Genomic DNA, 25,927 nt, shown 5'->3' with positions numbered 1-25,927 from the left:
GTAAACGGCCGTACAGAATTTTCTCTTATGCGACTGACTTATCTGAGAATACAAAAGTCGTGTGTAGAATTTGGCGCGGAAATGATATCCCGTTTTTCTACAAAGTTTAACGATTTTACCTTGCCTTCGTTGAGTAATACGTGGACACATCCCTTCCCTTCACAAGAAACGACTTCATCCATAGTTAATGTAGCCACTTTCATAAGTTTTACAAACAAATTAGAGGACAAATTGTAAGTACAAACGCGTAACTGAACAAGGCCACATCGACTAAATAATAATATACTTGAAGTTGGTTATTAAACGCGCTCGTACGAACTATGCAGCTAACTTCATACCAAATAAAATTGCTATAGTTTGTCAAACATGAATCTAGATTCATGCTCATATCAAACACACAGAGAATCATACTATCTTTGTCTTTCACTGGTACTAGCACCCAAAAGAAAAGGATGAGTATAGTTTTTTGTTCTTATTTACTGCCAATTTGGTTTAACCAACTATAGTCGGTAAATAAGGCCCCATACGCACGAGAGTTTTTTCAACGCGCGTTAAAAAAGCGTTTGAATGACAAATGGATAACCATGTATGTATTCACACGAAGGCGGTTTTTAAGCGCGGCGCTTTTTAGGGTTCCGTAGCCAAATGGCAAAAAACGGAAACGTCTGTCTGTCTGTCTGTCCGTCCGTATGTCACAGCCACTTTTTTCCGAAACTATAAAAACTATAATGTTAAAACTTGGCAAGTAGATGTATATTGTGAACTGCATTAGATTTTAGAGGTTACTTACAACTGAAACTCAATTTTTTTTTCATCAAACCCATACGTGTGGGGTATCTATGGATAGGTCTTTAAAAAATAATATTGAGGTTTCTAATATCATATCTTTCTAAACTGAATAGTTTGCGCGAGAGACACTTCCAAAGTGGTAAAATGTGTCCCCCCCGTAACTTCTAAAATAAGAGAATGATAAAACTAGAAAAAATATATGATGTACATTACCATGCAAACTTCGACCAACGAGATCTAGTAAGTAGTTTTTTTTTAATACGTCACAAATCGTAAACCGCAATTTACCTTTCACTCACGTTTCACATAAAAAATACATTGTTTAAATTGTGTAATGCAGGGCTCGGAACCGGTATTTAAAAAAAAACCCGAAATAGCCCAATATTTTGGATTTTATTTATGCTCATTACGTAGGACTGAATCATGTATTTAGGAAACAATTTTGCATTATTAAAACGTCCCATTAAAAATGAAATTATAAACAAAAGAACGAAAAAGAACGTAATAATACCGGTATTTCTGTATGGAGCAAATACCGGTTTCCGACCCCTGGTGTAATGTAAGGAACCCTCGGTGCGCGAGTCCGACTCACACTTGGCCGGTTTTTATCGAGCACTGTTCGATTTTCGGCGTTGAGCGTTGGCCGTAAATTGAATTGAGCATACGGAACTCCGTGTATCTGTTCTCACAAGCGTTATAAAAGCGCCGGCGCTGCTGTCAGATGGCTTTCGGTGTCAATCTTTGGTGTCAATCGTCATGGCTCTGCCGAGACGCGTTTGAATACATAACGCATATCGTACCATTCGTAACAAATAACTATGTAGGAGCTCGATCCCGAATTATTAATTCAAGAAGTCGAGTCCCGACCATTTTTACCGGAATACGCAAATAAACTACTTAAAAAATGAAGCGTGTTTTTATTACTACACTTCCACAAGGCAGGGACTGCAGGGAGTACGACTGTGATTGTGATTTTTAAGCGTTCATATGAACACAAATATCAGAAACGGTAAAAAAGCTCCAACGTCGGGTTTTAACGCGACGCTTTTTAAGCTCTCGTGCGAATGGGGCCTAATCTAATATGTGATCAAAACGCGAGTTTTAAATGTTATACATATATATATATGCATATGCACCTCTTGCTAAACCATAGTGTTGTTTTGATTACACATGATTTTCTGTATCAGAAACTGTATGTGTGAACTGGGTCTAATGACAAGCAGATTAGATCCACGCAAATGCAAACAAAAATGGTATTACTATGATAATCTAAATTATCAAATCTCATATAGTCTTATTTATATACTTATATATGAAGTTAGTATGAGATGTAGTTATTACTGTTAGTTGTACATACTTACCAAATATGCTACAAACCTATTAAACAAAAAATACCACTTCTTTTATTATTATTTATTACAACCTTGGAAATATTGTTGCGTTCCAGAAGGTACATCATTTTTCTAGCGTGTTCACAAAGTTAAATATCTAGCATAATCTACCTCTATGACTATATAACATTTTTAGAATTTCCAGAGTTGCCTGTGGCCTATTTTATTTACAAATTGCATTGATATGTAGTTCGAAGCAGTTAAAGTACCTAAAGATTACTCAGGTTTAGGTGATTTATCAACTATACATCTAACTTTCACTACCAACATATTTTTAGTTCTTATTTAGTTTTTAAAAAGCACTGTATAACACTATATTCTTCAGATATCTTCCTGTTGTTATAATTTCTGAATGTGTAATGATGTTTACTGGCCAGGTCACATCCAGAATACTGCACATTCGGCCACATCGGATGATGTGGCTGTGATCATACAGTTCCATAGCTGTTACTTAAGTTACCAAGTTTCATCAGCTACTATCATTGTTTTTATACTCCTGAAAAAGAATAAGTTTATAGGTTATTTAGTAAGTTTACTGCTACCTACGTTAAGCATTATAGGTACACATTCATACTTTATACATTCGTCACTAATCATATGGTATATTTACCTTGCATTTTGAAAAGGTATCGAGACATCATAAAGACATCGATGGACAGACATGGCAGGTTGTCTGATAGGATTAGGCCTTACAATAACACTCCATCATTATATTTGTGGGGTTGTTTTCTTGGAGGAACAAAAGTTTTAATATAAGGCGTTTAATTCGACCGAACTTTACACAGTGTAGTTATTTATTTTAATATTATTTTCTAAACGGGCACTTGCCTCTTGTTTGACTGTTTGACACTCTTAGCGTACGTTCAAATATTTCTGTTTTTTCGTGTGTTTTAGGTAATTCGTGATAAAATTACAATGATTAACTAAGCATTTAAATGATAATTTAATAACGGAAATGCATTTGTAACATGATAAAACGGTAATAAACATCCGAATAAAAATATTTCGTTCAAATATTGTTGTTTCCAAGTTGACGGAAAATGTCACATCGAAAACGCACGTATTTTTCGATGACATCTGTCACGTTTATTCGCGTAAACGGCGTAAAGTATTTACCTAGAATAATTCTGGCTCAGTTTTCATTATATAGTTAGAAAGAGAACGTTTTAGGTGTGAAGTTAGGCATATATCGAAAACTCACGTTAAAACGTTTGTGACTCATGGTGCCAGTTGATTTTTTTAGTTTTTTACGTGACCGGTAGAGGCACTGTACAATTACTCCATACATTTTCCTTAACTTTCTCACTTTCGACTGTCATTTACGGAACTCATGGTAGCCGTACTGGTAGCTATTACGTAAAAACTAAAATATTTTACTTACACAAAATCCATGTATGATACGTCCGGCAGCCCGTCCGGCCAAGCAAGCAAGCATGCCGTCTTGAGTGTGCCTTTCGACCTGCCAACAATGTTTGGAATTAATAATCGACGTGCTAATAGAATGTTCCGAGAAAATTGTGTTACACAAAACCTAGATTTAGTAACACAGTTCTGGAAACTTGTTCAAACACAAGGTGTAGTATAACAGTCATTAATCATCCATAATATATTAATCTTTATCAGCCATCAACGCCAAATGCCTTGATGAGAATCATATCATTAATGACGGTCATCAGTGAATAATTTTGCCGATTATTGAGCTCCCGTTGGAGGTCTAAAGTACCTACCAATGCCCTGAACATTATTAACACTTGGTGTGTGAAGATAAGACAGTGTATTTTGTAACGTTACATAATTAGGCATTAAAACTCGTGTGAACCTTTTATGAAACTCAGTTTGTTATTTCCATAAACCCACTCTCGTATTTTAATTCCTTTCATTATGTATTAGTGTAGTCACATATTCTACTAATAATTAACCATTGTAAATTGAGTCTGTGTGAAAAGTGCAATCAGACATGTTTGTGCATAAATAAAACCAGTAAACTTCACCGGTTTCCATCTGCACGGCAGTCTTTCTGTTAGGGTTCCGTAGCCAAATGGCAAAAAACGGAACCCTTATGGATTCGTCATGTCTGTCTGTCTGTCCGTCCGTATGTCACAGCCACTTTTTTCCGAAACTATAAGAACTATACTGTTGAAACTTGGTAAGTAGATGTATTCTGTGAACCGCATTAAGATTTTCACACAAAAATAAAAAAAGAACAAAAGAATTTGGGGGTCCCCATACTTAGAACTGACTCAAAAATTTTTTTTTTCATCTAACCCATACGTGTGGGGTATGTATGGATAGGTCTTCAAAAATGATATGGAGCTTTCTAATATCATTTTATTCTAAACTGAATAATTTTGCGCGAGAGATACTTCTAAAGTGGTAAAATGTGTGTCCATGCAAACTTCCACGGAAAATTGGTTTAAACGAGATCTAGTGCGTAGTTTTTTTTTAATAGTCATAAATCGTAAACCGCAATTTACCTTTCACTCACGTTTCACATAAAAAATACATTGTTTAAATTGTGTAATGTACGGAACCCTCGGTGCGCGAGTCCGACTCGCACTTGGCCGGTTTTTTTTAAATGAAACCACAATTCAGAATCTTCATTTGCTTTTACATTTCACTTACTGGCATCTAGAATGTTAAACATATTTACTTCTGTCCTTCCATTTAAATATCTCAATAAAAATTAAATTATAAGTAAAATGGTTCAACATTCTTATAAATTTCAATTGTCAGTGGTTCAACATTATTAATTTCGCACGAGTAGGTTTTGTCAAGAGCCAGCTCCCAGAGGTTCTTAATTTCTGGGATATGAAATTTGTATATTTATGTTTTTTCTAGATTTTATTGTATTCGGTTATTTAACAGAGTAAAAAAAGGTGATTAAGGTTACAACAATTTTATTGTTGATCTTCGAAATTGGTGACATCGAGACTCATGTCGAGAGAATTCTTCAAAGATAGGCAATCCCTTAAGGATTTGGGTAGGTAAGTATTTTCAATAGAAACTCGTTTCCTTCTTGGAAGGCACCATTTGCTTACATAACTTGAATATATTAAATTTATTCTCATAACTTCGTGTGTTATACGGAAGTATAAACACACGTGTTAATGTGATTAGTTTTATTCATTACTTACGTTTTATGCATGGTAACTCGCAGCGTGATTAAAGAATGAGACATTAATTCTGACGAAGGTGCGATAGTACGCCTGAGTATAGTACGTAAATATGCTTATGCTAGAGTTTAACCGTGTAATTTTTCGTTTAATTTAGTTATTCTAAAATTAATCTACATAAATTTCTGTTAAAAATAATACCCCGCATACTCGTACATATCAATGTGGTTCAGTAAGGGGGCGGACTGAAAATCAGCGCTGTGCAGTCAATTCTTAATGAAATGGCTGGCCCAGCATAGGCAGGCGCAGCATAGGTTTTTGTCGCCCATAAAGCTAACTGTTAATGTTATTTTTAAATATATTCCTGTAATCTCTCTTTTTTTTGTGTGGCAATAAATGTTTACTTATTCTTATTCTTAAATTTTCTTGGACCAAATCCGATTATTTCTAAAGAAAGATCAGGAATTACTTACTTTGATCCGATGAGTATATTTGAAAATGATAGGTATGATATATTAAAATAACAACATTTTGCTTCTGGCTTTGATTTAATTCGGCACTACAAAGTGATCAAAAATGATTTAAAAATGTTGCAACATACCTATCAAAGTAGAATATCTACCCAAATGTTATCTGGAAGACATCAAGGTTTTATCTATTAAGTAAAGCGCCTATTACCATAGTATAAACAGGGCTATACCTTCTTTCAAGTGTTATGTTCTGTTTTATGTCGATTATTCAGGAATATTATATTTAGTAGATAAATAAGGTCTGTTTTAATTATAAAACTCCCGTGAGACTCGAACATTACAAAATTATTTTAAACGGGTTACTCATGTGCTATTAAGTCGAATAAACGCTCGACATATTTCGATCGATTCGTAGTGCACGTCGCGCTCTTGACCAGTAAATGCGGTGCGCAATGAAGAAGATCCTCGAAAATTAGATCGAAACATGTCGAGCGTTTATTCGACTGAATAATACGTGAGTAACCCATTTAAAATAATTTGAATTATATCTGTATTTAATTTTATACTAAGTGTAGTGAAGTTAACCAATTACAAAATTATCATTCACACTTCGTCGGAAAATGATGTATTCGAAACCAATAATGTAGCACTGAATCAGCCGGCGGAAATTCGTTTGATAAGATACGCTCGGTTATGGTATTTACTATTTTCATCTCAGTTAAACAGCTCAGTGAACTGGTCAACATACTCAGCGGATATCTTGTTAAGGTACCTAAATTGTACGTAAATAATTTCCTCGGGTATACCTAAGTGCATCTAGGTGATCTGTCCTGCCGACGATTAGCTAGAAGCGAGTAAAGATGAGCGAGTTTTTTCTTTACAGGCGAATGAATTCTCTTGAAAAAAATTTCACTCGCGAATGGACAGTCACCCTCTCAATGCAATTGTATTTTGTGTTTCTTTTTTTATTACGGCACCTACATTTACACGTTTCATACGCACGAATAAACACGATAATTTGAATATTACCGTTGATTTTGACGAACAGCGATAAGTTGACTGCATTTAATGTAATGTTTAAAATAATGACGGTAAAAGTTATGAAACAATGATTTGATGACGAAGATCAAGATCAAGGAGAGAGAAAGCAACGCAAGCTCATTGGGTTTGGTGTCGTGGCTGGCCCATCATGAGTTAACGGCGAACCGACGGCGCTGAATTAAATGTTCGTGATACGTGCATGGTATGATATAATTAATTTAACCGAGGATGCTTTGGGATGTTTTGGGAGTTTTTAATGCATTAACAGGCCCGCCCGCCACTTTTAAGCATGGCGGGGTGCATTACAGTTGTTATAATTACTTTTCATATATTATAGTTTGGTATATCGTTACTTTGAATAACGTAATAAATGGCATAGTACCGTAATACCTAATTAACGGTACACATAATGTAATTCTTGGTATAATGGTCATAAGGCATATTAACACTTCGTCTAATATATATTGTCATAATTATTACATACTCTAAAGCATATTATTTGTTATAACAAGTGATATCACATAATTATTTGTGTGGCATTATAGTTGCATGATATAAATTTACACTTCGTCTAATATATATTGCCATAATTATTACATACTCTAAAGCATATTATTTGTTATAACAAGTGATATCACATAATTATTTGTATGGCATAATAGTTGCATGATATAAATTGGTTAGGTTAGGTTGAAACTGCGAGTCAGCACAAACGAATAACTACCTAGCAAAATGAGGGTTAGGTTAGATTAGAACTTTGACCCCCTGTAGAATAAAATACCTAGGAAAAAAGTGGTTTAGGTTGAACTCCGGCACCCACAGAATCGAAATCCGTGAATAATTTGGTTAGGTTAGGTTAGAACTGAGACCTCCCTAGAATAAAATAGCTAGCAAAAGAAGTATCACACAAGCAAGAAGAAGTGTCAGGCGTGTTTACACTAGGATAATTTGTATTTAATTGTAGGGCCTGCGTACTAGTTATAAAAAGTATGTAAAATGTTACGTTATTCTTAAATAAAATATGCTAAAAATGGTTATACAATATATATATTTATAATTGATTAAATTATATTAAGTATTACGTTACATGAAAATATAATATAACAAATGTCATTATAAAACATGTCCATATACTATTTAAAATTTATATTACGATAGGCATTATATCAATGATAGTTTAGATGAAATCACAATATAACAAAGGAAACTTATAATAAAAATTACATTAAAACATATAATAATATATCAAATGGCGTTATAACAAATGTATGTTATCATATATATATTTATATTAAACATTACACACCCAGCATGGCACTTTATATCACCCTAATAGGGCTTAAGGTTAGGGTGGAAGATGATGAAAACTAAAACTACATTTGTAATCGGTATTACGCTTTAGAGTTGCTACTGCCTTCTAGCTAAATAATTAAGCGCGAAATAACGTTCAATAGTTCATGTGTCTTAATTAAATGCTGTAATATTGAGCATAACCAAAGCCAATAGTGCTCTTTTTCTATTTCGTGATAAAACTAATAATTTGCTCTTAACGTTATTTAATTTTTATGTAAAGTATAATGTAGTTGTAGCTACTAAATTGTTTTTCACAGGGCAGTAACGAAGGTCCCATGGTTAATAATGGAGTACAAATGGGGGTTATATCTTACAGCTGGAGTGACTGCTGCAAACGCCGAGCAGTGTACACCAATGTTATTAGCTACGTGCCGTAGATCAAAGAAATAATTTACAACGCATCAACATCAATACTCATATACTTCTCTCCGGCAGGTCTATTCTAATTTAAGAATTTATTGTAGGTTAGAACTGGTTTTGACACGACCTTGACAATCGTCTTGGCGATTGGCGTGCATCTCACGCTCGACTTTCACTTCATTTCGCAAGCATCAATCAGCGTGAGCGATCTTCATAGTCGTATCAAAATAAGATCAAAACCTGTTGTGAAATCGGAAACGGGCTCCTGATTAATACAGCTTTCAGTTTTATTTACGAATTATGTGTGATGCGTGATGTAATATCCATTTCGGATAGACCTACATATTTAACTAACTTAGCGGTTACACTCACGTGTTCCCACGTTTCTGGGTGTGTGCCCATCCGTCGTGACCGCTACTCACTCAGGCACTGTTAGTGCTTGAAAATGGAGACCTAGGCTCTCCGAAACATGTCGCACGAGTGAATAAAAACACGTGAGTGTAACCGCTAAGTTAATATGTCTCACGATAGTTTAAATTCGACCTACATATTTGTATTTTTTTCTAACTTATGGTTTATCATTGGTTTTGTCTACTATAAAATATTAAATTTATACTTGCTAATCGCACTAAAGCTTTATTCTTTATTCGATTTGGGTCCGAATAGATTCAACGGCAGTAGATTCGGCCCCGCGGGAAGCAACCTTATAGAGACGTGCTTTCAAACAAATATTGACCAAAAATTACAGGATTAAAAACGTAGAGTGGCACCAAGAACTAGGCAAGCAATCTATGTAAGCGATTACAGTACCCGCAAACTAAACCGTGTATAGACTTCCACATCGCATCATCGTAGCAAAAGGGAAAACGTTTGTGATACGACCCCGGTCGCCAGTTTGGTTTATGGGTAGTATATATTACCTGTATTCCTTGGTAGTGGAGTAGAGCAAACAAGGCACAGCGAGCAGCATGCCGCTCACCCAGATGACGGCTATCGTGATGAGCGAGCATGTCTTAGACATCCGCGGCCGCATCGGTCGCACTATCGCCTGGTACCTGCAATAAAAACTGTTTTAAAGCTCTTACTACGAGGTAAACCTTAGATTATTTATTCATAAACTGAGATAAATAGATTTAATACCGCGATAAGTTTATATACCTATGTTTATAAGGAAACAAATGAGTAATTAGTCATTATAATTATAATAGCTGAACGCTTGTCTGAAATATTCCTCATAATATTAATAATTTTATACAATAGATAATAATATACATTTAAGAACCCTTGATCTTATTAACAGAACAACACTAAACAAATAACTAAGAAGACGCTGTATTCAATACGTTTGATCCATATTTGATTTCAATTCGTTAAAATGTTATTTCCTCTTGCGTTAGTTTTTCTTCGCGATTTAGCATAACCATTAATTTATATTTTTCTCCATTCCGCTGGGAAATCTTTGCTTATCATTATAACAATAATTTCCCTGTAAAACGAAACGACAAGATAATAACTTAAAAAGGCTTCATTATGAAAGGATAAGCTCAATTCGTCGGGATATTGTTTTTGTATGTTCCCCGATTTCTATAAGACAGCTAGGCCAATTTAGTTTTTTTTTTTGTTTGAAAAGAACTTTGCCAAATATGGGCACACCTATCGTGATTCCAGTATTTTTTGTAGTAGCTATACACAAGTCGTGTATTTTCTCTCGGAAAGCATCCAGTACGTTCCAGTAGATGAAGACCATAAAATGATGGCATACTTTTTTATGAGGTCGGTTCTTAATTTTATATTACGGTTTAAGTAAATAAAAAAACCCTAAAATATTATTACTTATCTCAACAACAAAGTTTTTACAGCATATTTCTTACCTCTTCCTATATTCCTTTTTCAAGTGCTGCTGTTGGAACCTTAAACATTAGTTATTTATATACCAGTGCACAACAAGATTGCTCTATAGCTTGCGTATGTTTACGTGAGAACAGACAGGAACATTGTTGTGTCTTTTATTAATTAGACGTCAACAAACTACCTTAAGATACTACACAGGAATAGTTATGAAATAATTTTGCTGCCGTATTATTTTTGTGCCTGGCGTCCGTTGCTCGTTGGGTGGACGACATTCGGAAGATTGCGGGTCACTTCTGGATGAGATTGGCTCAGGACCGGGACAAATGGCGTACTCGAAGAGAGGCCTATGCTCAGCAGTGGGCGAAAAAAGGTATATGATGATGATTCATATTCATATTCATATATTTATTGATAAAGTGAATTACACGTCCAGAGTACATAAAATAAAATTACAAAAGTAAACATCGTTTAAACTTAAAAACAAATCATCGCATACATATATCTTAAAGCGAAAACGGAAATACAATAATATACTATGTCAGTCGTAATTATAAATTAAAATAATTCTAAATTTGGTCACATAATTTTAAATAGTGTATAGTAATTCATATAATAATGAATAAATTAAAAATAAAGATTCACAATGAAAATAATGTCCCATGAAAACAGCGAAATTAGACTTTTACATCGTGTGTGTGGATCGATGACACCCTGGCGAAAAATTCGTCGATTGTGTAGCACGCCATCTCTAGTAATGTTTTTTTAATTTTATTAGTAAATGTGACATCACTAGAGATATCTCTGATTTCAGCAGGTAATGTGTTGAATAGTCTGACCCCCAAAACACCAAGTGATTTCCTCGCTTTAGCGGTAGTATGGGCCGGCACCAGAAGGAGACTTCCACCGCGCGTGCTTCTACCTGACTGCTGCTCAGGGGTTTTATACGAGCTGAGATTGCTTCTTACGTACTTACACGCTTCTAAAATGTAAACACTAGGTAATGTAAGAATTTTGTGCTTAATGAATAAGTCGTGTGCTGAGTGGTCGTAAGGTTTCCTCGCGATTATTCGTATTGCTCGCTATTGAAGTTTAAATACTCGCTCACGATCAGCCGTTGTCCCCCAAAGGTCGACACCATAAATTAATATCGAGTGAAAATACCCGTAATATGCCTTTTTTATAGTGTCATCTGAAAGAGTTGGGGCCAGTCTGGATAGTGCAAAGGCTGCAGAAGATAGTTTGTCGCACATTAAGTCTATGTGAGCTGACCATGTTAGACCAGAGTCGATAACGAAGCCCAGATATTTTGTTTGGTCGACTTGGGGTATTGAGGAGTTATCAAGACTTATTCTAAATGTCGTGGGGGACTTTCGTAGTTGGAAATGGATCAGGTTGGTTTTCTCCACGTTCAATAGCATACCGTTCGCACGAAACCAGTTTGAGATTTTGGTCATAACATGGGTCAGCTTTAGTGTAAGGTTTTTTGTATTATTATCGCTGACTATGATGCAAGTGTCATCCGCGTAAATTACGTATTCAGCATCGGAGCTAACAGCCGTAATGTCGTTGACAAGCAACAAAAACAAGTAATTTCCAATCGTGGACCCCTGGGGGACGGCACAGTCGCCAGTGGTATCCAGACTAGATTTGGAGTTCAGGACGTGAGTGCGCTGCGTTCGGTTTTTTAAGAATGACGCAATTAACTTGTGAAAGTTACCCCCTATTCCATAACACCACATTTTCTGTAAGAGGAGCTGGTTATCGACCATCTCGAAGGCGCGCGACAGATCGCAGAAGATGGCATGCACAAGCACTAAAAAGATTATAACTATCTAGGGTGACTACTATAGTTATTGGACACTACGTAGTAATTGGCGACTCTTAACAATAAGGCTTCCATTGGCTTGTTTCTTTCTGATTTGTTAGGAGTGGCCAATTACTATAATTATGTATACTGGCCAATAACTATAGCAGGCACCCTATTATGTTTTATAACTGCTATGTGGAAGACCTTAACAATCAGGTGCGTTTAAAATATTTTAACACAACCTAAACAAAATAAAAACGTTTGATACGTTTCCAAAAACAGTTGTTGTTTGCAATTTTAATTGACGAATAAATATGAATAGGTAATAATTTCAAAAGGGATATCTTGTTTAAATATTCCACATAAATGTAATTCATTACGAAATTTCATTCCCAATTCAATGAGAAAGTTATCGTAGCCTGAATTGCTGATATGACGTATGAATATTACTTAGTCATAAATAAACGCTCATAATTGAGTACAAGTCACAATAAAAATAATTTTATATTTTTAACTACGCCAGAACGGTTACGGACTAGCAGTGTGTCTTCGTTAAAAGTTTGTTTGTGTAGAAACACATAATCCAGATGATCCTATATATTTATAGAAGGAATTAATCAGTTTATTTAGCGTTTTTTGTAAGGCGTTGGTTGACGGTTGAGGTATAAACTATCGAGTTTGTCTATGCGCAAAATTTAATATAAATCCGCTGTTCCATTACAAACATCCAAATACACAAACTTTCACGCATATAATAATGTTATCAGTGAGCCATATCCATATCGCTGCCTATTCTAAACAAAGCATAGCTTAGGCCTGCTTATCTTGTAAGATTACCCCAATATAAGGGCTCGTTAGCATTATGGGGTTTATATTAGATAGATAGATAGAATATTAGGTAGATTGTATACGACTTAAGCATGTTATATAGTAGCTCTATTTCAAATATATATTATTATATATCATATAAAAACCGGACAAGTGCGAGTCGGCCTCGCACACCAAGGGTTCCGTTCTTTTTAATATTTGCTGTTATAGCGGCAACAGAAATACATCATCTGTGAAAATTTCAACTGTCTAGCTATCGCGGTTCATGAGATACAGCCTGGTGACAGACGGACAGTGGAGTCATAGTAATAGGGTCGCGTTTTACCCTTTGGGTTATGAATCCTAAAAACAAAAAGGACTGTTTACTTTATCTAGATTTAGATTTCGGGTCACATTATGCCAGAACGTGTCTGAAATACTCAGCAAAAGATAAAAAAAAAATCAGAATTCATTAGCATCTAATTTCACAATTACTGTTATCACCATTTACAGCCTACATACCTACGTCTCACACTGATGGCCAAAGGGTTCCTCTCAAATTAGGATTTGGGCTTAATGCCTCAGACTACATAATGGGGATTGAAAAAAATTAAAATGAAAAATTGTAATGCTGGTTTATATTATATATTTAAAATAGGGTTGGCTCAAGGACGCTCCCCTGTGGCATACCAAAAGATATATCTGATTCTTCGCTTATGTACTTAGGTTCCTATTTTTACTTTTTGCTTACGGCTTTGTAGATAGTCTTTAAAAAGTTGTAGTGGGACGTCCGGAAACAGTATCTAACGCTTTTTTTAAATCGAAATATACGTATATATTTTTTCACGCTATGGTAAATATATATTTGTTATATTTATATATAATTTGTTAGGTATTATACGCCATGTAGCGTTTTTCCACTTTATATTTCATAGCGTAAGTATTTAAGAACCAAAGTATCTTGAACCGTGAAATGGAAAATGATTCTTCCTTCTTCTGATTGCATGGAAAATCAATTAATTTATCTATTCGATACTACTTACTTATATGCTTGCCTATATATACTACTTACTTATATATCATATGATTGCCCAATGTCGCCTAGTTTCATTTAAATAAATGAAAAAGCATTGGCCTGACACTCCGGAACAGATTGTGTGTCTAAATCTTCTCTCAACGACGTTATCACGAACCCCAAACAGTACGAGTAAGGCTCGTCCGGGTCCATAATTATAATTTATGGTCTGCGTAAAGCAGACCATAAATTATTGATCAGGGCAACATTCCTTTTACAACCTTCTTCGCCTTTCCACGGTTTGTTTTTGTTCGCAAATTGTCTGAAGGTTTACATGTAAAGGAATTTTTTTTTCTTTATAATGGATGTTAAAAATGCTTAGTGAACAAAGTTGCTTTCCGCTGTCTGTATGTCTATCCCTATGTATGCTTAGATCTTTAAAACTACGCAACGGATTTTGATGCGTTTTTTTTTAATAGATAGAGTGATTCAAGAGGAAGGTTTATATGTATAATTTGTAAAGGTTTTGTGTAAACTAGTTGAACTACCCGTGCGAAGCCGGGGCGGGTCGCTAGTACGAAATAAAATGCGTTTGTACGGGATAGCTCATGGAATGCCCCTTTGAATGAACTTTGTGTTCAGGAGACCAATTGAAACATACATATTGGTTTCAAAATGATATATCTACATACGTATTGACGGGAGCGCGACACACGGGCGAATAATAAAAAAAATTACGTCATTGAGATATAATTTTGACATCAATGAATTAGCCTCCTGCTTTAATATGAAAACTATTATTTTTTATAGAACGCATAAACAATTAAATCGGATGTAAATTAATGTAACTTACTTACCTATCCAGTAACCTGTTCGGCTGAGTTGAAAGGTATAGCAACTAAGGGTTTCTGTGCTTCAAAATGTACTTAATGACGTTGGGTCCCTAGTTTTGTCAATGGCAGCAGTATTAATTAAAGCCTTGCTTGCTTGACTTGCAGGCTTTTGAACGGCAGAAAATACCTTATCTAACAGGATCCCTCTGAAAATAATGCTACCTATATAATACACAGTATGTAACAGCTACCTTACCTATCAAAGGATATGCCAGTAAGTGTGAACACGCTAGCTGCAACAGTCACGTTGGCGATGAAGTTGCTTAGCTGGCAGTACCTCACTCCAAACACCCAGTCACTGTAAATAAACCACTGATTTCAAATCAATACTTGACAACTTATATTATTCGAGGAAGGAACGAAAACGGAATTGCTAGGAACATAATAGGCCTAGAAGCCTATTTTCATAAATCCGAGCTATTAAAAACTGGGCTGGTCATGTCTGCTGAATGCCGGACGAGTTGTGGGCCAAGTTAACCACGGAGTGGGAGCCCCACGAGTCTGGGACACAGTGTGCTCTGAATAATAATAATTTAAAAAAGAAGCCAAAATACAATGTGAAATGTATAAAATCATATGTATCAGAATGACGCAGTAATAATGCCTTTAAATACTACGGTTGCCAGCACACGCCAAGACTTTAACATAATTGGAAGTGTCTCAATTGTGATGAGCAAAATATCAATCGAACATTTTGTTAGAAGATTCGAGTGGGTTGATTGTTGACAACTGCTGGCCATTTTAACGCAAGTCATGTTAATCGGTCACAAATTGTCACACCCTTGAAGTTCCTTTGTCTCTTTCGTACCCATGAAATATTAATTTATGAGCGTTAGCAAAATTCTACTACTGTTGGGCAAATCGATCTTGGTTAATAAATAATAATTCAAGGAACCCTCCTTTCACTTAATTGCTAGCTAGACGATATGCCAGCAGTGGCATAGCTTTAGAAATTAGTTATTTAATCGTTGAGATACATGAAATGAGACTATATTTTAATGATACGGTGCGTATAAATTTATAATTGTCAACATGTAGATGAGAAAAGTCTAAGACAAAATCTGATCAAAAAGTAGCTAGTTAAGCTAAAGAGAAAAATATTATTGCTAAGTTTTCGATAGAACAAATTGAAAAATTAAATGTACTGCATATCTTTTTCCCTAGCTGCGTTAAGGATGACTCAGGTTAATAACTCTTATACGTGGTATTTACTTAGTGATCTCATCAGTCCATTTAAGTATTTAGAAATAAAAGATTTTATTTGATGGGTTTTACTTAATTAATACAAAAATAAAATACGTAACATTAAGTGTGATATTTTATAGCTATTTTATGATTGATTTTGTTTTAGGCTACTGTGTGCGAAAATTAATGTATAAAACTGATGCAAAGTAGCTCAAATAGCAAGATCAAATGCAGAATAATAGTACGTGCCCAAATGCGAAGGCCGAAGGCGAAACTCCGCGTAGAGCTGAAAGCTTGGAGCGTCAGACGGGTGCGCGCTTTCCGCAACTTCTCCAAGTATTTTAATAGCAAAGGCCGAAGAGAGAGCTGTATGAAAGTGCTCAAACACGTAATAATAGTACAAGTACCGAATCAATCAATAGTACAATTGTACCATTGCGGCTGTGTGCAACATACAGCCTAGTCGCATTTTTTGTCTTCAGTTCGACTCAGGCTTGATCCTAAAGGCGCGCCTCTCTCGGACGCTTCTGGCCTTCGGCCCTACGCGGTGCCCGGCCTTCGTAATTAAGATACTTAGACTATTATTCTGTGTTTAATCACTAATCTTCCGCAGCTGGCCTTCGGCCTTGCGTGTATATACGTGACTCTTACGGACGCTTAGGGCCTTCGGCCTTCGTATTTAAGTCACTTGTGGAATTTTCAGGAAGCATGCACAGGTAGGACGCTCCAGGATTTCGGCTCTACGCGGGGCTCGGCCTTCGGTCATCGAATTCCAACACCTATACTATTATTGTTATTTTTCTGAGCTGGAGCACTTACCTCCCGCAGCTCGACCTTCGCACTCAGCCGCGAATAGGCACGCCTCTTCGGGACGTTTCGGGCCTTCGGTTCTACTACGCGGATCTCGACCTTCGGCCTTAGCAATAGCTGTTCATACCAAGTTTCACGTAAACCATTGCGGCTGTGTCCCTAAAACAGCCTAACCGTATTTTTGTTGAAATACTTCTATTTTATATTATTGTGAATTTTGTTTTTTTAGACCCAGTAGTTTCGGAGATAATGGGGGGGGGGTAATTTTTGCCTATTTTCTTGAATAACTTCTAAATTGTTTATCCTAAAATTATAAAAAAATATATTTGAAATATTCATAATGAGACCTTTCACTTGATACTATATAGTTTGCAAAACTTTATTTTATAATTTTATTATTTACGCCCAAAAGTGGCGTCTATGTTTAAAATAATTTGTTGACGTTACACGTCCGTCTTTGGGTAACAGATTTACATGTGTGTACCAAATTTCAACTTGATTGGCCGAGTAGTTTCGGAGCAAATTAGCTGTGACAGACGGACGGACGGACAGACAGACGCACGAGTGCTCCTATAAAGGGTTAGTTTTTTTTTCCTTTTGAGCACGGAACCCTAAAAAACAAGTCCATTTATAGTTCGTGATCAGCAACGCAGGCTGCGTCAAGTGCTTACAAAGACTAATCAGCTACAGGCATGGAAATAGTAGATTGTTAACCAAGGGATGAAAGGCACTCATCGCTGCCGAGGTATTTTGGCGCTCGAACGCAGTGAGAGCGCCAAGAGTCTGAGGCAGAAATGATGCCTTTCACCCGAGTTAAACACTCTACTATTCATTTCGAATACGAGAAAAGTAAAATGCATGGGTTTTTTAAAAAACATGACTAAGTATACATTTTTATAGTATTTCTTGAGGGTACTTTCAATTAACAATTCAGGCAAAAGTATCGTTATTTATGGAATGGAGAGTCAAATACTAGAATGGAAATTGTATAACAAATCCATTTAAACTTAAATTTCAATTTCTTATTGTAAACAAATTAATAAAATCGTACATCGAACGTAAAATGCTCTAGTGCAGACACGTATCATTTTCTGCACACCTTTTAGAACAACAATGACCCTCTTTCAGAGCATGAGAAATGAAAAATTTATATTCATTTCATTGCCTAAAATGCTTATGTTATGCAATTATACACTAAAGAAAAGAATATTTCTTTTAAAATGTTTTGTGAAATTTAATAATTATAGTGTTAATTTCTTTATTTGCGGAATTACTCAGGGTATAGAGTAACTTTACGGAGTTATATCTATCCTTGCTCAGGGTAAGCCCTTAATTTTTTTTGGGCATGTGTTGCCTTAATGATAATTATATCGACATTCTTGGCACAACACGATTTAATAAAGACGCAGAATTCTACGTCATAAAACCAAAATACGGAACTATTTTTCAAATTAAAACCAAACCTTTCGGGCTTAGGAGAATAAAAAGTGTGGAAAAGACACCATACATCCAATAAATTATGTAGGCTCACCCGAGATAGTGAATGCTCTTACCCGGGGGAGGATCGGCTAACGTTCGCGCCTCGCCTTAAGGAGGCTAATGTATCAGTCTTTTTTTGTCGAAAAATTTAGAGAACAGATTTATTCTTTGAGACAAATTTAAACCCCGTCTTTAATTAAAGCTTTTATTGGATAAACTTAGACTCGAGGACTATCGAGGCAAACTACATTACTACACTCAGCGTGCGCTAAAAGACTCTGGAAAATACTTTTTAAGTCAGACATAAGCATTTATGATGAAATATGCACACGTAATCAGTTTGAGATTGCGAGCCTAATGCATTGCATGAGACCATGAGTGGAGTTTATAAGACGCGCACTCTATAGTTGAGCGAAATAGTATTTCAGGTGAACTTTTTTCACTTCATCAGCCCATGCCAAAAATTTCACCTGGTATTAACTCGACTGTAGACTTCCGGTTCGAACGCCATCTTGATAGTAGCCTCGTGATTAATTCCTTTGTTTTTTGCTCATTAATATTGTTTAAAGTGTAATATCGATAGCTTTATTATACAGTAATCTAATTTGGTAGTATGCAGCGAATAGAGAATAAATCTCAAAGCGTGTTTACCACCATTTTGGAGTCAACGACCGGTAGTCCACGTGCTTCTCGTAAAATCAGCTATCGGTTTTACGAGACAACAACAATAACTACCGAACAACGTCGTGCTCTAAGAGCATTTGGTATTTCTACCTCTAACCGTGTCTGGCTAGAGCCCTAGAGGCCCATCATTTTATTTACCGTACACTGGCTGAAGAAAATCAAGAAATATTAATTCGATCCCACGTGGATCCCACTTTGACGTTGGCGAAATCATCGACAGTATCGATGGAGCCATACTACTTAAAGATTGATTGAACTCGACTACATTTGATACCACATTACACTTTATAGTACATTTTACCAGTGAGGAGAGCGCAAGTGGCAATGCTTGGAGAGGCATAGCATTGGTAAATTAGGGTAACGGTATAAGGGGGTGTTATTTCGAGGACCTCCTTGAAAATGGGGTCTCTTAATTTCTACCGTATTAAACGCATTTTTATATTGATCTTGCATTACCAGATGAATATTTCTTAAAACACAAATAATTAGAAACATAAATAATTAGAAAATAAGTTTAAATTTAGGTATTTCTATGGTTGTTTACTTATATTTGTTATGCATGCGGTGTTTACCTGTAAGTAATTGTGACACCACTCCTTACATGTTTTAGCTTAGTACATTATTAATGTATCGATGTCAACAATTGTTGGTAAACCTTAAATAAATAAATAAATAAAATAAAATGAATGGCGTTCAACAGCATAATGACGAGTAGCATGAATAGCCGCCTCACAACCCAGCACAGTAGGTACTAAAGCCCATCTGTCTGGGGAGCAAATAACCAGACATTGTTTCCCTTTCTGCACGACATCAAAGTTCAGCTGCCTGCGCTACGCCCACGCGTCAAGTAAATACATTAACAACTTCCGAAAAAAGAAGGAGTATTCTTATTTTGTAATCTATTTATGGCTCAACACGCTCTTTATTTCAGTAAACTTATGAACTCGCTTTACATCTACACACAATGATATTTAATCCTTAAAACATTAACACACGGTAATAGTGCCCGACCAATTCGAGCAAAACAAACAAAATAGGCACGTCCGGCCGTACCCTTTTTTCTCGGTAAACAGACCAGGTACTTGTAAATACCAACAATTTCCAAACAACTAAAATATTTGTTTCTGAGTTTTATTTTACCGAACCGGATTTACGCAATAACGCGATTATATTCCATCCCTTTTTCTATTTCCTTTCATATTCAAATCGTCTTTTCTTCGTGATCCGTGGCCTGGCGACGATAAAGGCAGCATCGTACAAAGAAGCTGCGTTATTCCAGTCGAACTCGGACGCTTAAGCGAACCTCTACATATAAGTACAAAGTAAAAGCATAATTATCTTTTCAACACACTTGCTCATAACGACGTTTTTATTCCACCGATTTTTGGCTCATAATCCTAGATATTAAACACGCGTGTTCTTTCAGTGTATTATTCCACTCGTGCTTTTTCATCATATTATCCGACTGAGTTAAGAAGGTAACTGATTGCTAATAATATACATGGAAAGGGAGCCTTCTTTAATTGGTCAGACTGGCGGGCACCGGCGCGCCCGACCGCCTGCGCGGTGCGCTGCCCGGCCGGCCCGCCCGCCGCCCGCGGCCGGGGCGAGGGGCGGCCGGCAGTATGACAGATGCAACACACAATACTAACTGTTTTAACTATTAAAATTTGATTAATATGAGTTTCTTTTTTTTTCTCGCAAGTGTGTTGAAAAACGTCGTATGAAACGCGTGTGCATTGGTCATTACACACATCGGCTTTCTTATTGCGCGCTCGCTTACAGCTCGCACGCACAATATCGCCTCGTGTATAATGATCAACTTAGCACACTTGTATCATAATGTACTATTATAGATTTTTAGTTGATATTCAAAGTCGCGACGGGGTACCGCTAAGTTCAGAATGGATATTTAAAATTTGTTACTTAGCGATTATATTTTTTTAATTCAAATAATAGTTATTTCACGCTTTTAAAAAAATCGATTTTATGCCAAAGATGCATTACATAATTTTGGAAAAGAGCTGATACCCTTTAAACCGCTGGATCGATTTTATCAAACATAGCAAAAACCACCGCAAGAAAACTCGCTTTCACGTAAACCGCATCGAAATCAGTCCATTCGTTTGAGAGCTAAGATACCACATACAGACGGACAGAAAGACAGATATTGGCGTCCAACTTACAACACCCCTCTTCTGGCTTCGGGGGTTAACAGCGGTCCCCGATTAGGTACAGTACAGTTATTAGGAATCTCGAGGTCAAAGTTATACATGTAATGTTCAAAGGAAATATACGGAAAGGATGCTTGCTTGCATTATATTTATTCTTCTTCTCTCGTGTCGAGGTTCCCCTAAACAGTGGATGTCCAGAAAGCAGCGGTGCTGACAGCCCGGACCGTGGCGTCTCTCAGGTCGGATTCAGAGCAGGAGTGCGGGCACGCGGGGCAGTCCAGCAGGTGCACCATAGTTTGCGGTGCTGTGTCGCAACCACATTGGGTAGAGTGGCCACGAAGCAGTCCCCATTCAGCCATGCTCTGCTTACAACGGCCAACCTGAGACCTGAGCCTGTTCATCGCCTTCCAGATGGGCCATGGTTCTTTATGGCCGGGTGGTAAGTGCTCCGACACTGGTACATATGTGTCTGGCGGGGGACACCGCCTCCGCCACAGTGAGCAGCGAGCGTCGGAGTGTTCGCCCACCAGAGGGCGAGTACACCTGATAAAACTTTTGCGGCTTTTAAGGCGGACGGGTGGCGGGTTATGGCCGTGCAGCGGATGGCGTTAATTTAATTATATTTCTTCAACTATAAATCATGATAAAAACCGGACAAGTGCGAGTCGGATTCACCCACCGAGGGTTCCGTACTTTTTAGTATTTGTTGTTATAGCGACAACAGAAATACATCATCTGTGAAAATTTCAACTCTCTAGCTATCACAGTTCATGAGATACAGCCTGATGACAGACAGACGGACAGAGAAGTCTTAGTAATAGGGTCCCGTTTTTACCCTTTGGGTACAGAACCCTAAAAAGTAATTCGTATCAGATACAATTTATAAAGAAAAAGAAGACGAGACTGGAGTGATTTTCGATACGAAATCAGAGGAGGTACTCATGCACGATATTAGATTTCATGGATTAGTACGTCGCAGTCATTTTGATGCTTGATGAATATGCCCAAGTAACCATGCCGAAAATTTTATTTTATTTTTATTTTATTAGAATACCAACAGCTTTTAGCATAAGTTTAAATTGTACATGTTAAATGTTAATGTATAAAGTGTCAAATGTTATAATTGTTGAACAATTGCCGAATAAAGGACAACAGCTTTTTACAAACAGTATAGACTTATAACTACCTATAATGGCATTAAGTCCGCCTGTTGTATACTTTTTATGTGCAATAAAGTTTAAAATAAATAAATAACTAGGATACAATCATGAAGCCAATAATAGGTCTCCCTAACAGATACAAATGAAAATAATACGGATTTGCTTAGGTACTAGGTAGGTAGGTATTACAAAATGGTGTGTTTCTGTGCGCGCGCGCGCGCGTGTGTGTGTATAGGTATATATATATATATATATATATATATATATATATATATATATATATATATGTGTGTGTGTGTGTGTGTGTGTGAGACTGATTTTGCATTTTTCAGCGACTAATATGGAATTTGTAGAGTATACGTACGATTTTGTTACACCATACTCGTTTGGGACTTTTTAAAACACATCTCGCATGCGAATCGCATATAGGTACAATTTTGTTCAGAGACATTCTGTCATCAAAATCTTATTACCGTTATTAAATAATTTAATATTTTATATTGCAGACAAATAAGTGCTAAATTGCATTAAACTGTAAGAATATAAAATGTTTAAGTATCATTATTATTTTATCGCTTTATGCGAGGTATTGCAATATGGTGTTTTTTTTTAAATTTACGCCATTTTCTAGTCTCTAGTGTCTCTACTTTCATTGGACAGAATCTAATAAAGGTTTAAATTAAATTTTACTTAATCCTTGCCATTTTGAGATCAAAATGTGTATTCGAATTGGCCTCAGGGCCAGACGTTCAACGTGAAGCAATTTATTTAAAAAAATACGCTTTAGATCCCAGCTACTCTACTCTCAGCTTTGATCTATTTATTGCATTCCATACATCATTCGGATTAAGTGAATCGCATCAGCAGCGCGAACAACATTTGAATTTTTGAGATCTGGAGGCACGGCAGTGCCCCCGCCAAGTCGAGCAAAACAAAGAGGCACGGCTGTACCATCCTTTTCTCGAAGCCATTCAGGCCATTTTCCAAGTCCTGTAATTTTGTGATGGCTAAATAAAGCTAGAACCTAATTTCCAGTGACGTATAGAGCATAATATGATTAAGATATATTCTCAATAACATTCAATTTGACCTTGTATTTAAATAATTATTGCACGTCAAAGTTCCTTAGTTTTGTCACTGACACACTCACTGACTCACGATCATCATAATTGTAAGGTACTGCTAGTAGACCCACAAGCTCCAAATTTGAAAGGTAATTAGGTTATTAAGCCAAGAAAAACCTAAAAATATTGCAATATTAGTCACAACACTGATTTAAACTTTCACGATTTTTACTCGTTATTATTCACAACGACGAGACTTAATAGCGTAAAATAAGTTTTGAATTTACCTCCAACGTTTCGAGGACAGAGTTGTCCCCGTGGTCTCATCAACATCTTCTAGGCGCGCAAGTTTTTCGAATTACCCGCACTTGGTCTTGTTTATTAACTTGAACGTTTTAGTCATGTTTAAATGTAGCAACTGTTTATTTGTGTAGCTTTTTATTTAAAAAAAGTGTACGTGATAAAACGTAAAAATAGGGTTAAATGGGAAATTTTGAAGTTTGTGCCAAGTAACGTTGTTTTAGCTAATGTATCATGTAAGACATTTATAACTCGCGAACGCGAAGTGGCTCGGCGGGCCCACGGCGTTCGCGTTCGCAACGAGATCGCCCACGTAGGATACTTTTACAGGTATCAAAGGGTTGATTAACCCCGCGCCGCGCCGCTTCGCGTTCGCGTGTTTTTCGCCTACGTAGGTAGTACGCTGCGTAATAGGCTACGAGCGTAGCGCGTAGCTCGCACTGGCAGTGAATGCGTTAACCTGTAATTTCGTAGAGTATTACAATTTTTCTGTAACAATTTTTGGTTTCTTTTATTTTTACTTATTTTTACAGTAAAAATAAAAAAACATTATATACATGAATATGTAATTAATAACCCCTTATTACTATTAGATACAAGAATTACAAGATTATCTCCTGGATGTGTAGCCAACATGCCAATCGTTTACGCTACGTAGCGAACGAAACGCAACCGTCGCTGTCACACTAACATGGAAGAGTGATAGAGAGACACAAGGTGTTTCGTTGTCGTAGCGCAAGCGAATGTCATCTTGGCTAGGCACCCTGTAGTGCATCGTCTGAATCTATACGCCGCCGTTCATATTTCACTCACATATAACAAATGCTTGAAGTATAAGCGCAAGGCACAACGTAACATAAGCAGGTTTTCATAATTTATAGTTATATAGGTATAAAAATGAATCCCTATTTCCCTGGTTACGGCATCACGCGTGAACCGCTGGGATCAATAAATGTAACTGTACATAATTAGGCATTACAATACAACACTGGTATTTTAATGCATTTCATTATGTCACATAAAATACTATTTAAAAGTTCTGAAAGTTACCAAAACCTATTCGGTATTACGTTCACGTTCCAGTTTCCTGTAAGTTAGAGTTGCTGACGGAATAATCCTAGCCAGCTAGCTAGCTAGCTCTTATTACCACCCCTTACTCATAACCATGTGCATCGCCTCAGAGGAACTTATAAGTAGACCTCAACATCCGTAAAAACTACACGAAATCGAAGATCATATTTGTACTGGTGAACCTGAAGCAAACGTTTGTTATGTTGTAGGAATACAAAGCTGGGACAGTCGTAGTGTGACACGACAAAAAACGTTAACATGCATTGTTCTGTTCGAGCTCAAAGAGGAAACCAAATTATTATCCTGTGGAAAATGAAAAAGTTTTGGTATTCTTTTGGTCGCTCGAATTGAATAATTCTATCATTTGCATTTTGAACGGCCTTAAAGATAATATAGTCAAGAACTACTTACATATATTTTTTCCACGTCTACGAATATCAACGCCTTTTAGAAAAACATGATCATATAAGGAGATTTTTCGCCTTCTGGCTCAGGGAACCGCCTTAATTCGGGCATTTCACTGCATCTTTGTAACCTCATGCAGCTCTAGTCGATGCTCACCTTTACGCTGGCAATTAACTCCGAGTGAACATTGCGAGGTGCAAACCTCTGGAACCGCCTTTCTGGCCTCTACGTGATAAATCGAGCGTTAATGTAATCAGCGGGCAACCTACTAGTCACGCCTCCGCCTGTTAAATGCCAAAATGTAAAGATAGCCTCGGATTGCGAACACTTTTAACAAACAAAAAGATACGTTACCCTCGAGGTTTGGTCTGAATTAATACATTTATAACCTAAGACGGTATTAGAGTTACGAGTATCATGGTTTGCAGCAAATAAATGATTATGAATATGAGACAACTCTCATATTCATAATCATTTATTTGCTGTAACTTGATCCTATATCCTTTGCCGGGCCTCAAACTATCTCAATACCCAATTTCATATAAATCGGTTTAGCGTAGGGAATGCAATACCGAGATACCAGGATCCCAATATACCGGGAAAATTGCGGAAAGTTCTCCCAGAAGTCAAACTTAGCTAGACCAGCTTTGCATCTTAGTACATTCTTCGTTATTTCCGTCTTATTGTATTATATTATTAATTAGT

The 25,927-nt window shown here is 36.6% G+C and overlaps 1 protein-coding gene across 1 annotated transcript in view; it reads right to left on the bottom strand.

Annotated features, from left to right (window-relative positions):
• Window positions 1–25,927, bottom strand: part of LOC134743803 (tachykinin-like peptides receptor 86C) — a 60,710-nt gene that overhangs the window by 29,381 nt on the left and 5,402 nt on the right. Inside the window, exons 3-5 of the mRNA XM_063677463.1 lie at window positions 15,087–15,188; window positions 9,438–9,572; window positions 3,562–3,639 (exon numbers count right to left, since the gene is read on the bottom strand). Coding sequence (XP_063533533.1) covers window positions 3,562–3,639; window positions 9,438–9,572; window positions 15,087–15,188 — 315 coding nt within the window. The remainder of the gene's footprint in view (window positions 1–3,561; window positions 3,640–9,437; window positions 9,573–15,086; window positions 15,189–25,927) is intronic.

Source organism: Cydia strobilella, chromosome 8 (genome assembly GCF_947568885.1).
Source record: "Cydia strobilella chromosome 8, ilCydStro3.1, whole genome shotgun sequence".
Classification (NCBI taxonomy): domain Eukaryota; kingdom Metazoa; phylum Arthropoda; class Insecta; order Lepidoptera; family Tortricidae; genus Cydia; species Cydia strobilella.
This window is presented reverse-complemented; position numbering and strand designations above follow the sequence as displayed.